This window comes from Scyliorhinus canicula, chromosome 9, assembly GCF_902713615.1.
Source record: "Scyliorhinus canicula chromosome 9, sScyCan1.1, whole genome shotgun sequence".
NCBI lineage: Eukaryota > Metazoa > Chordata > Chondrichthyes > Carcharhiniformes > Scyliorhinidae > Scyliorhinus > Scyliorhinus canicula.
In genome coordinates, this window is record NC_052154.1 from 130047593 (window position 1) to 130060849 (window position 13257).

Genomic DNA, 13257 nt, shown 5'->3' on the forward strand with positions numbered 1-13257 from the left:
GCCCCTGGGGGCCCGGCCTTGCAGCTGGGGCAGGCCCAGCCTAGGGGCCGACCTACAGATCAGAAGGTTAAATGTACGACCATGACTGTAAGAGTGGAGGGAGAGGCAGGGGTTTGTATTTATGGGGTGCTGGCACCAGTGAAAGGCAGAGCTGTCCCATTCCGATGACTGCAATATAGACTGATTTCGGACCAGTGTCCTGGCAAATCATTTACTAGGGCAGTAAATATGGATGTCAATTAAAGGGATGTCAGAGTCCAGCTCTTACAGGTCCAGTTTTCCAATGCTACCAAAGCTCAGGTCAGCATCCCAGTATTGCAAAACTTGAACCCTGAATCTAATCCTGTTATATACCCCAAATACTGGCCTCAACCGGCTGTATATCTGACCCTTTTAAATTATAGAAACAAAAGAAAAATTTAAAGATTACATCCACCCATTTATCGTTCACAGAATGGCATGCACACTTGCAAATTCAACTCCTAAAACATTAGTATAATCCAAGAGTACCAATTAATAATCATTTTATTAGTGTCATAAGTAGGCTTACATTAACACTGCAAAGAAGTTACTGTGAAAATCCCCTAGTCGCCACACTCCGGCACTTGTTCAGGGACACAGGGAGAATTCAAAATGTCCAATTCACTCCACAAGCACGTCTTTCGAGACTTGTGGGAGGAAACCAGAGCACCCAGAGGAAACCCACGCAGCCTTGGAGAGAATGTGGGGACTCCGCACAGATAGTGACCAAAGCCGGGAATCGAACCCGTGTCCCTGGCTCTGTGAAGCAACAGTGCTAACCACTATGTTACCGTGGAATGTCTGATCTCTGATGTTAAACCAAGGAATAAGTCCCCTACTATAAAACTGCATCTCCTCTGACTCCCCATGAGCAATGCCACAAAAGAGTTAGTAATAAAGGAAGATAGCAATTCTCATTCATGCTTCATTATCCTTGGACTGCCTCAAAGTACTTAACAATAATGTTTTCTGTTTGTGAAAGCATACTTATGAAAATTAGCTGGCGACTTGTGTATGACATTAACTACAAAAAGTATTTCAATGGTTGTGAAATACTTTGGCACAACCTGAAAATGTTAAACACACTATATAAAAGCAAGTTCTACCTGTATTCCTTTCTTTCCCTCATGCCAATTGTTTCAATGAAATGAAATGAAATGAAAATCACTTATTGTCACAAGTAGGCTTCAAATGAAGTTACTGTGAAAAGCCCCTAGTCGCCACATTCTGGCGCCTGTTCGGAGCGGCTGTACGGGAATGTGCTGACATATTCTCCAAATATACTAGAATGAAATTGTACAGTAACTTCAATATAGGATTTTTTCTCAATGTACAAACAATAATAGACACGGCATGATTTGGGATCTGGAAAGATCATTAAAGGGAATTGACACTGAATAAAGATCAAGGCACCATAATCAGTCTGCACTCAATCATCAGTAAAGTGGTGGAAGGGGTCACCAACAGTGCTATCAAGCGACATTTGCTTTGCAATAAACCGCTCACTGATGTTCAGTTTGAGTTCCACCAAGTTCACCTGACCTTATTACATTAGTTCAAACATGGACAAAAGAGCTGAACTCCAGAGGTGAGTTGAGAGTGATTGTCTTTGACATTATTATAGCGTATGACCGAATATAGCAAAACTGGAATCAATGGAGATAAGGGGGAAAATGCTCCCCTGGAGTTGGAGTCATACCTGAAACACAGGAAAATGTTGTAGTTGTTGGAAGTCAATCATCTCAGTTTGAGGACACTAATGCAGGAGTTCCTCAGGGTACTATCCCAGGCCCAACCAACATCAGCTGCTTCATCAATGACATCCCTTCCATCATAAGGTCAGAAGTGAAAATATTCTCTGATGACTGCACTATGTTCAGCACCATTCATGACTTCTCAGACACTGAAGCAGTTCATTTCCAAATGCAGCAAGACCTGGACACTATCCAGGCTGACAAATAACATTCGCGACAGACAACTGCCAGCCAACATCGCATACAAGAGAGAATCTAATCATTGCCCCTTGACATTCAATGGAATTACAATCGCTGAATTACCTACCATAAACATCCTGACCAGAAACTGGACTAGTGTTATGATTGGAAGATTTTAAGAAATTAGATTATAAATGTAGTGGCAATTTAAGGGTTAAAAGCCTGCAGAGATAATGGGCGGGATTTTCCGTTGTGCGGCACAGCATTGGGATTCTCCGTTTCGCCAGCTGGTCAACGGGGTTTCCCATTATGGGGTAGCCCCACGCTGTCGGGAAAACAGAGAATTCCGATGGCGGAGAATTCGGTCCAATGTTTTTCTTTGAGAAGCTGTAAAGAGATGCAGTTTTGAGAAAGCTGTTAGAGAGACAGGGGGCTGGATTCTCCGGTCAGCGATGCCGTCGTTCTACACTGCCGTCCTGCTAGCTCCCAACAAATTGGGGAATTCAGTGGCCGTTTTGCGGTCTTTCTGCCGTAAAATGCCATCGTTCCCACACTGGCGTGGGTCATAGCCCCAGAATTGGAGAATCAGCCCAGGGTTTTTTGGAGAAAAATTTTTGGAAGTGAAGTTTGATCTGGCAATTCTTGTTTTTCTTGTGTGACCAGAGTCAGATTTCTTTCCCAGTGAGATCGCTTAAACAGTGATAATCGTTAAAAACAGAGCAGTCTGTCTGGAGGCAAGGGAAAGACTTAAACAGATCAAGTGAAGCAGCAACTTGAAGACCTTCAGATAGAGTATGACAGGGTTCTCACAAGAGCCAGAATCTGATTTGTAATGCAAGTATCACTTTAGGCCTTGCTTGTTTAAGGTGGATTGAGAGCTGTATGTGTATTTTCTTGTTGTTCAGTGGAAAATTGAATAGTAATTTTAAGGTACATGTAAGTGGCTCATTTTGGGTTTGAAGTTAAAAAGTTTAATGTTGTAATTACAAAAAAGTTTTGTATTAAAATAACCAAGCCCTATTTCTTCATGCAATAATTCCTGGAGCAAAGCGATCTTTCCACACGGTCTTAAAAAATAAAATACAATACTGGAGTTGGTCTTAAAAAATAAAATACAATACTGGAGTTTTCAGTCCAGTATCCTAGCCACAGTTGGGGGTTGTAATACTAGCCAGATAAACACTATGACTACAAAAGCAGGTCAGAGGCTAGGAATCCTGTAATGATTATCTCACCTCCTGACTCCTCAAAGCCTGTCAAGTTACAAGTAAGGAGTGTGATGGAATATTCTCCATTTTCCTGGATGAGTGCAGCTCCACCAACACTCAAGATCGAAACCATTAGGAACAAAATAGCCCGCTTGATTGGCACCCTACACACAAACATTCATTCCCTCCACCGCACAGTCACAGCAATGTGTACCATCTACAAGATGCATTGCAGAACTCAAGCTCCTTAAACAGCACCTTCCAAACCCCACAAATGCGACCAACTGGAAAGACAAGGCAGCAGATACCTGGGAACACCACCACCTGGATGTTCCCCTCCAAGTCACTCACCACCCTGACTTGAAAATATATCACCGTTCTTTTATTGTCGCTGCGTCATAACTTTGGAACTCCCTCCCGAACAGCACAGTGGGTGTACCTAAATGATAGGGACTGAAGCGGTTCGAGAAGGCAGCTCACCATTACTTTCTTAAGGGCAGTTAGGGATGGGCAATAAAATGCTAGCCTAGCCAGTGACGCCCAGAGCCCATGAATGAATGAATACAAATTGGAGTTGAAAGAGCTTGATGTCCGCAGTAAATAAAAAGAAAGACGTGCATTTATATAGTGCTTTACATAACCACTGGATGTCTCAAAGCATTTTACAGCCAATGAAGCACATTTTGAAGTGTAGATAGTGTCGTAATGTAGGAAGCGCAGCAGCTAACATATGCTCAGCAAATCCCCACAATTTGATAATCACTAGATCATCTGCTTTCTTGTAATGTTGCTTGAGGGAAAAATATTGATCAGGACACCAGAGATAACTTCCTTGTTCTTCTTTGAAATAGTGCCATGAGATTTCAGACTTCCACCCAAGCAGGCAAATGGGACCTCAGATTAACATTTAGTCTGAAATTCAGCATCTCTGACAGTGCAATGCTCCCTCAGTGCTGCACTGGATTATCAGCCTTCATTTGCATGCACTTTGCCCTGGAGTGGGACTTGAACCTGGAATCTTGTAATTTATAGGAAAGTGTGCTACCAACTGAGCCACAGCTGATACACAATTAAAAGTAATGTGGCACACAAAGTAATTTGTATCAGGCAAAGTAGTGCAATGCAGTTTCACAAAGAGCAACTTAAGCAGAAAAGATTAATTACAGAGATAAAATCGCTCTGAGGGAACTAGCATAGAAAAAAATAGAATCAGAATCTTTTTTTAAAATACTTTTATTCGAGGCTTTTTATATATACACACAAAATATTAGATGAACAACACATCAACCTAAACAAACTACCACAGATCCTGAATCTCCCGATACCGATACCCCACCACATCCCATCTTCCCCATTTTTATTCACTTAACCTCCCCCAACCCCTCAATCCTCTTTGAAGAAATCAATGATCAGTTTCCACCTCCATGTGAACCCCTCTACCAACCCCCACAGAGCAAATTAGGTTTTCTCCAACCTCAGGAATTCTGCCGGTCGCGCACCCAAACCCCTGCCTTTGGCGGCACCGAGTCCCGCCAACACAACAAAATCCGTCTCCAGGCTATCAGGGAGGCAAAAGCCAACACATGAGTCTCTTCCCCCACCCCCCATCACCACCCTCACCCCGGGTCTTCTGACACATCAGATATCGCCACCTCCGGACTCTGGGCCACCCCCACACCCAGAACTTCGGACATAACATCAGAAAACCCCTGCCAGTACCCCCTCAGTCTTAGGCATGCCCAGAACATGTGGATGTGATTTGCGGGGCCCCCAGCGCACCGTCTACACCTATCCTCCAACCCTGCAAAGAACGTGCTCATCCTTGCCACCGTCATGCGGGCCTTATGCATCACTTTAAACTGGATGATGCTTAACCTCACACACGACGAGGATGCGTTCACCCTCTGGAAGGCCTCCGTCCATGTCCTGGCCTGCACCTCCCCTCCCAGCTCCTTTTCCCGCTTGTGCTTGATCCCCTCCACCAGAGGGCTGTTCCTCTCCATCAATTCCCTATATATATCAGACACCCTCTCCTCCCCTATTTCATCCTCCTACAACAGCCAATCCTGCAATGCCGGCGGTGGCAGCCCCAGGAAAGACAGCACCTTTCTCTTGACAAAATCCCTCACTTGCAGGTACCTAAAGCCATTCCCTTTGGGCAACTTGTACAATTCTTCCAACTCCACCAGCCCCACAAATTTGCACCTACAAACATGTTCCTAAAATACTCTATCTCCACCTGCCGCCAGCCCCAAAATCTCACATCCAGCCCTGCCGGCACAAACCTATGGTTGTCGCATAACAGCGCCCACAACGACATACCCTCCAGTCCAAAATGTTGCCTTCACCCAAGTCTCCAACCGATCTATGTCCCGCTGTATTCTCATCGCTATCCGCAATTCCATCAACCTTTGTGTCGTCCACAATCTTACTAATTAAACCAGCTAATTTTCCTACAAATCATTCACATATATTACAAACACCAAAGACCCCAGCATGATCCCTGAGGAACACCACTAGTCACAGCCATCCATTCAGAAACGCAACCTTCTACTGCTACCCTGTTTTCTATGGCTGAGCCAGTTCTGTATCCATCTGCCAGCTCATCTCTCATCCACTGCGACTTCACCTTCTGTACCAGTCAGAAAGACCTCAAGCACGACAAAAGAACTCAGCTTATTCATGAAGCAGATGGGGCAGTGGACCCTTGGCAGTTCACCCCACCAGGGGAGAAGGAGTTCTCCTTCTTCTCCCAAGTACATAATGTATATTCCGGATCAAATTCTTTGTGGTGGGAGGAACCAGCTCGCTCACCAGTATCCAAAATAGGAATGGTTAGAGAGTGAGATAGCCTCAGGGGTTCCTGCCCCACCTGCCTGTTCCTCGAGGTACTCTGGCGGTCGCACATTCCCTCTCTGCCTATGTACTTCTTAGCTGCAGTGGGACCATCTCTCTGAAGATGTTGTCCACATAATCCTCAGCCTTACAGATGCACCACAGTGACTCTATACACCACTCGAGTTCTGCACCCAGAGCTTAAGTTTCTGTAGCTGGTGACACTTTCTGCAGACGTAGTCATTGATGGCACTTTATGTATGCACAACTTCCCACATCCCATAGGCTGCATATGCCACATGGTCCAACTGCCATACTTTAAGCTTTATATTAAGTATTTTCTACAATATGGTATCATATAATATAATAACCCACCTGTCACTTACCAATCGTCTCTCTTCTCTGAGCCATGTCCGGAAAGGCCTGTTAATTACCAATCAATCAACTTACAGGACTCCTGGGACGTCACTTTTAGATTTTATCTGTAAACTCCTGGCTCCCTCTCTCCGCTGCTTTTTGGGCTCTGTCTTTCTGAACTCCCACTGCATTATGGGTTTCCCCTGTAGCAAAGAGGCAAGCTGCTGGAGGCCAAGAAAAGGTAGAAAATGGAGCGGTCACCTCCTTCCCTCTTCACTGAACTCACCAAACTCCAAGCTAAGCACTCTATTGCATCCCACAGGAGCACTCCAGTGCAGACCAAACAATTAATTCTCAGACAAAATCTTAGGTATGTTTGTGGAAGGTATGAAATCAGATAACTTTCTATTTGAACAGGACTCTTACAATGCAGGTGCACGGCTAACCGGCAAACATTGTATAAAACCAAGTGTAGAATAATGTGTATGATCCAGGGAGCCGGAGTTATATTGGGCCAGCATGTTCTTTTGTGAAAAAAAATCAGCATGTGCACTGTGACAGAATTTGTGTATAATTACAATACATTTCTTAACATAAAAGATACATCATTTAGAAAGTTCAACTTAATTTCACATTTATTCTTTATTTAAAATATCCACATCTTCCATCCCCTCAGTTACAAACAGGATCCAAAAACAGTGGGCTACACTTTGAAAAAGTTTCACATTTACATTGTGCCATTCTTGTTTAAAACTGTACCCAAAATGAAAAAATGTTTATGCTAGAAAGACCATTTCTAAATATACTCAGTTATCATTTGACAGAATCTTTGCGCACAGAAGAAGCACTGCCTCCCCAAGCTGTGTTAGACAGGAATTCGTCCTGTAGCTCTCTTCCGTTTTGGTCAGTTGGTGAGAGTCACCCCCGAGTGGTCCATCTTATTGAATTGCTTTCTCCCAATATGCAGCTCTGTAAATTACATTGAGTCTCTTCAATGTCGCAGGGCTCTCACCTCCCTGCCCAGCATAGCAGGTTGGTGAGCTGGTAGCATGTTCTGCTGGGACTTTGTGGGTAACACAATCTCTCGCTCCCAAACATCTCAAAACAATGCAGCATCACGTCTTTTTCAGCATTCGTTTTGACTGCCAGGCATGGAACTTACTGAAGGCTACCTGTAGCATATCTTCTAAATGACCAGTCAACTGTAAGGCAAATAAGAAACAATGTAAACATGGAGCTAAACCTCACAACCTAAGCCAGGCTAGAATGATGCCATCTGCATCACACAATGTCCTGCTCAAGAAAAAGCAATACAATTGGAAATATTCACTGCAGCCACTCGCTGCTGCAAGCTTGAAAGACACCGGCAATACTAAAGGCGATGCCTGCCATCCGTGTAACCACAAACAAAATATAAATCCTGACAGGAAAAGGGGGGGGGGGGGGGGGAAGGAGAGCTGGCAATGCTAAAATACTGCTTAAGGTGTCAATAATTCAATCATCTCCAGATCCCTTTGATTGTCTCCCAATTCCATTTTGAAAATGATTTAAAGCTGCTTCCACCACTCTTTCAGACACTGCATCCCAGATCATCACTTACTCTGTAATTTCCACCCCCCCCCCCCCCACCATGTCACCCAATTACCTGAAATCTACTCTCTAAATACTGACCCTACTGTTTCTTTCTTGCTCTATTAAAACACCTTTTGAACACCTCTATCAAATCTCCTCTGCTGTAAGAACAGCCGCTCAGTTTCTCTAGACTCTTGTAACCCAAGCCTTTCAATCATTAGTATTATTTCAGTCTGCACTTTTCTGTGGCCTAATTTCCTTATTAAAGTATGATGCCCAGAGTGGGCTGCAATATTTCAGATGGGACCTAACCAGTGTTTTGCCATTGCCGGCCATACCTGAAACTGTCTAGGCACTAAAACTCTCAGCTTCTCTAACTCTGCCTCCTCCTTTAAGATATTCATTTATATCAAGCCCTGTTACCAAGCTGTCAGAGGGTGGTTCGAATTCATTGCCGGAAAGGGTAGTAGAGGGGATAACATTTAATAAGTATTTAGATAAGCACTTGAAATGCCATAACATGCGAGGCTATGGACCAAGTGCTGGAAAATGGGATTAGAATAGATAGGTGCTTGATGGCCAGTGTGGATATGATCAGCGAAAGGGCTTATTTCCTTCCGTGCTGTAAAAATGCTATGACTGTCCTAATATCTGTTTCTGTGGCTTTGTGTTAAATCTTGTTGATAATTCTATTGAGCACCTTGGGACTGTTCACTACATTAAAGGCACTATATAAATTCAATGTTATTCTTAGTCCACCCACTAAACACAGCTTGTAGCAACTTGCTAAATTACTCAATTGAGAATGACAGAATCATAGAATTTACAGTGCAGAAGGAGGCCATTTGGCCCATCGAGTCTACACTGGCCCTTGAAAGAGAACCCTACTTAAGTCCAAGCCTCCAGCCTATCCCTGTAACCCAATAACCCCCCCAACCTTTGGGCACTAAGGAGCAATTTAGCATGGCCAATTCACCTAACACGCACATCTTTGGACGACGGGAGGAAATTAGACGAAGAGGTGTAACTGACAGATACAGATCATAAAATTATCCCACCTTTGACTTCTGCCGGAATAGCATCTGAGGCATTAAAATGTACCTGGAGCAGGGGGATCAGAGGTTGACTCCTATTTTCTAGACATGAAGACAAGATCCCTGCTGTAAAGTGGATACATGGATATTGGACAAAAAAATTGCTTGAACCACAGAAAGCATTGAAGTTGAGTGCAATGATCTTGACACTACCTATTGGCTCGGTTAACAAAATTGCACAATTAGATGTTAAGTGCCATAGGATGCCCTTGTAACCACAAACAAAATATAAATCCTGACAGGAGGGGGGGGGGGGGGGGGGGGGGGGGGGGAGAGGAAGACTGGCAATATGTTAACCTCATCGTGCAGAAATACGTCCGAAACCCATGCTTTATAAATCCCCATACTAGCTACAGACTGAATCAATGCTGGATAAATATTCCCACCCCAGACCTTTAATTCTTCTTTCAATTTAGCATACTGTATTCCCTGCTCACAACGCTGTCTACTCTACATTGGAAAAAGCTATACACAGACTGGGTGACTGCTTTGTGGGCTGCCTCCATTGAGTCTGCAGCTATGAACATAAACTTCCAGTGGCCTGTCATTATAATTCTCCACCTTGCTGTCTGTCCACTACTACCTGCAGTGGTACAATAATGCTCAATGTAAGCTCCAGGACCAACACCTCATCTTTCAATTATGTACATTACAGCCTTCCAGATTCAACATTAAGGTCAACAATTCCACATTGTAACCTCTGCTCCTATTTTGTTTCCATTTTCTTCACCGGTTTTGTGTTTACTCTCATTATTTTCTTGCATTTGCTTTCGGATAACAGCTTTTCATCATTCTGGGATTTGCGCCCCCTAGACACATGCTTTGTCTCTTTACTTGTCCAAGTACCACCCCCTTTGGCCATGCACCACCAACTCCTTTATCATTTAATCTCTCCTGTCTTCCACCTGATCATTCCCTTTCATTCTTTTTCCCACCCTTCTCTCGTTCACTAGTTTAAAAGGTACTACATTGCTAACGTTTCCCAGTTTTGATGAAAGATTGTCAACGTGAAACATGAACTCTGTTTCTCTCACCATAGATGCTGTATGACCCGAGTATTTCTAGCATTTTCTGTTTTCACTAAGTGGTCCATGTTATACAAACAACCTTTCCCAGCATTCACAATGAATTCAAGGAGGGATAGAGAGATAGGAAAGATCACCAAGGATCAGTGCTGTATTGTATTAAGTCATTGGGCAGCCTCTCTTGTCAAAATGTGACATTGCGTTGGTCTTTAGATTATACTCAGCGATGGGAGTAGTTCAATTTTCAACACGAATGTTTCCATTTGTTCACTCAAGCCAGGGGTATAATTTGGTGGACTAAAGAAACCCTGATAAGGAAATTACAAGGTGCTTACTCACTCATTCAACAAGTTTCATTATATGATCACTCAAGTTTTTAAATCAATGCATCAAATTTGCAAAAGATTTGCAAGGCTAAGCACAGCTTTAGTTGGTTTTAAAAGTAGCACAATTCCGAATTAACCAATTACCATACTTATCAGCCTACTCTCAATCATCAGCAAAGTGATGGAAGGTGTCATTGACCATGTTATCAAGCAGCAATTACTCAGCAATAACCTGCTCACCAATGTTTAATTTGGGTTCCATCAGGACCATTATCGACATCCTGGGGATTACCATTGACCAGAATCTGAACTAAACTAGCCATATAAATACGGTGTCTAGAAGAGTAAGTCAGAGACTGGAATTCTGAGGTGAGCAACTCAGCTCCTGACTCCCCAAAGCCTGTCAACTATGTACAAGACAAGTGTTTGATGGAATATTCTCCATTTGCCTGGAAGAGTAGAACATAGAACAGTACAGCACAGAACAGGCCCTTCGGCCCTTGATGTTGTGCCGAGCAATGATCACCCTACTCAAACCCACATATCCACCCTATACCCGTAACCCACCCCACCCCCCCCCATAACCTTTAGGACACTACGGGCAATTTAGCATGGCCAATCCACCTAACCCGCACATCTTTGGACTGTGGGAGGAAACCGGAGCACCTGGAGGAAACCCACGCACACACGGGGAGGACACATTAAGACTCCGCACAGACAGTGACCCAGCCGGGAATCAAACCTGGGACCCTGGAGCTGTGAAGCATTTATGCTAACCACCATGCTACCGTGCTGCCCGTATCTAGCTCTAGCTCTAACAACACTTAAGAAGCATGACACCATCCAGAACAAAGTAGCCCACTTGTTTGGCACACCATTCACAATTTTAAATATTCATTTCCACCACCACCTCACATAATGCCATCAGGATGCACCATTTATAAGATGCACTGCAACAATTTGCCACACCTGCATCAACAACACCCTCAAAAGATGCAAACTCTACCACCTGGAGGAACAAGGAAGTAGATGCACAGGGTCCCCACCACCTGCAAGATCCGCTCAATGGAAATATATTGCTGTCCTTCACTGTAGATAGATCAAAACCGGGAACTCCACTCTAAACAACACCTGGGTGTACCTACACCACATGCAATGGTTCAAGAAGTTAGCTTACCACCACCTTCTTAGGATAGGTAAAGATGGACAATAAATGCTGGCCTTGCTGCTGCTGTTCTACCAGGAGAAAGACAACAAAATATGGAAGAGTTTCAAGAATTATTATCCATATTGTAAAGGCAGCTAACTCCCTATTCGAATCAGCCCAATCCTGCTAAACAATTGCAATAAGGAGACATGTTCAACTAATTGTTCTCTAGTCTGTGATCATGATGTCAGATAAAATGATTACCGGCCCAGCATTCCAGTATCAGCCTCAATTGATTAAGTTTTCCCCAATTATATTGTTTCTTTCACCTTAACTCCTTGAAATTTGCACAATGTGAAATCATCATGTCCTACCTTGACAGGCTTTGCAAGCCATAGATTGAGAAACAGTGATGTACACCATATGGGACAAGATAATTAAGTTTGGCAAGCACAAATAGCCACATAGGATAGTGATATAATGAAATGAAATGAAAAAATGAAAATCGCTTATTGTCACGAGTAGGCTTCAATGAAGTTACTGTGAAAAGCCCCTGGTCGCCACATTATGGCGCCTGTCCGGGGAGGCTGGTATGGGAATCAAACCATGCTGCTGGCCTGCTTGGTCTGCTTTAAAAGCCAGCGATTTAGCTGAGTGAGCTAAACCAGATAATAACAGAGATGTGATACAAACAAGAAAAGGAAAGCACATAACATCTCTTGCTACAATGTATTCGGAAAGATAGGGGAAAGGGCAAAAGAGGGGTGGACTGGCAGTATTGGTCAGATACTTTTTAAAAAATAAATTTAGAGTACCCAATTCATTTTTTTCCAATTAAGGGACAATGTAGCGTGGCCAATCCACCTACCTGGCACATCTTTTGGGTTGTGGGGACGAAACCCAAGCAAACACGGGGAGAATGTGCAAACCCCACACGGACAGTGACTCAGAGCCGGGATCGAACCTGGGACCTCAACGCCATGAGGCAGCAGTGCTAACTACTGTGCCACTGTGCTGCCCTGGTCAAAGATACTTTAACAGAACTGGAAAGCGATGATACAGCAAGGGTTCAATCCATTTGGTTCGCATTATGAAACAGTACAGGAGCTTTTACAAAGCTGGGTACATGTTAGAGCCCATCAAATAGTGGGAAGGAGATAGAGGAGCTAATCCATAAGCACATTACAGAATGATGCAGGAACTAGAGTAGTGATAATGGAGGACTCCAATTATCCTTATATATAGTGGGATGGAAACACTGTAAAGGGCAAAAAGGCAAGGATTTTCTTGATCAGTATGTTTCCAGCTCTAAGAGGAAGGAAGCAATGCTGGATCGTGTTCTGGGGAATGAAGTCAGATAGTTGCCAAACAGGCATCACAATATTACGTTTAGAGTAGTTATGTATAAAGACAAAGAATAATGCAAAAACATTCAGCTGGAGGAGTTCTATTTTAGTGAGTTAAATAAAGATCTGGTCCAGGTGTATTGGAATCAAAGATTAGCAGACAAAACTAAACGAGCAACAGGGAGCCTTCAAAAAGGAAAGACTTGGGTATATATTAAACACAGTCCCATGATGGGGAAACGAAAGGATCCAAAGCTAGGGTTTCCTTGGATGATCAAAGGGGTTAGCACAAGATAGATAAAAGGAGGCCGATGACAAATATAAGATATATAATACAAAAGAGAACCCAGTTAAAGATAGAAGTACAGAGGAGGTCTGAAAAAGGAAATAAG

The 13257-nt window shown here is 43.4% G+C and overlaps 1 protein-coding gene across 1 annotated transcript in view; it reads right to left on the reverse strand.

Moving 5' to 3' along the window:
* Positions 1-6972: 6972 nt before the first annotated feature.
* The window catches only part of gtf2h1 (general transcription factor IIH, polypeptide 1), a 133126-nt gene continuing 126841 nt past the window's right edge, over positions 6973-13257 (reverse strand). Inside the window, exon 12 of the mRNA XM_038806049.1 lies at positions 6973-7557. Coding sequence (XP_038661977.1) covers positions 7471-7557 — 87 coding nt within the window. The 3' untranslated portion in view covers positions 6973-7470. The remainder of the gene's footprint in view (positions 7558-13257) is intronic.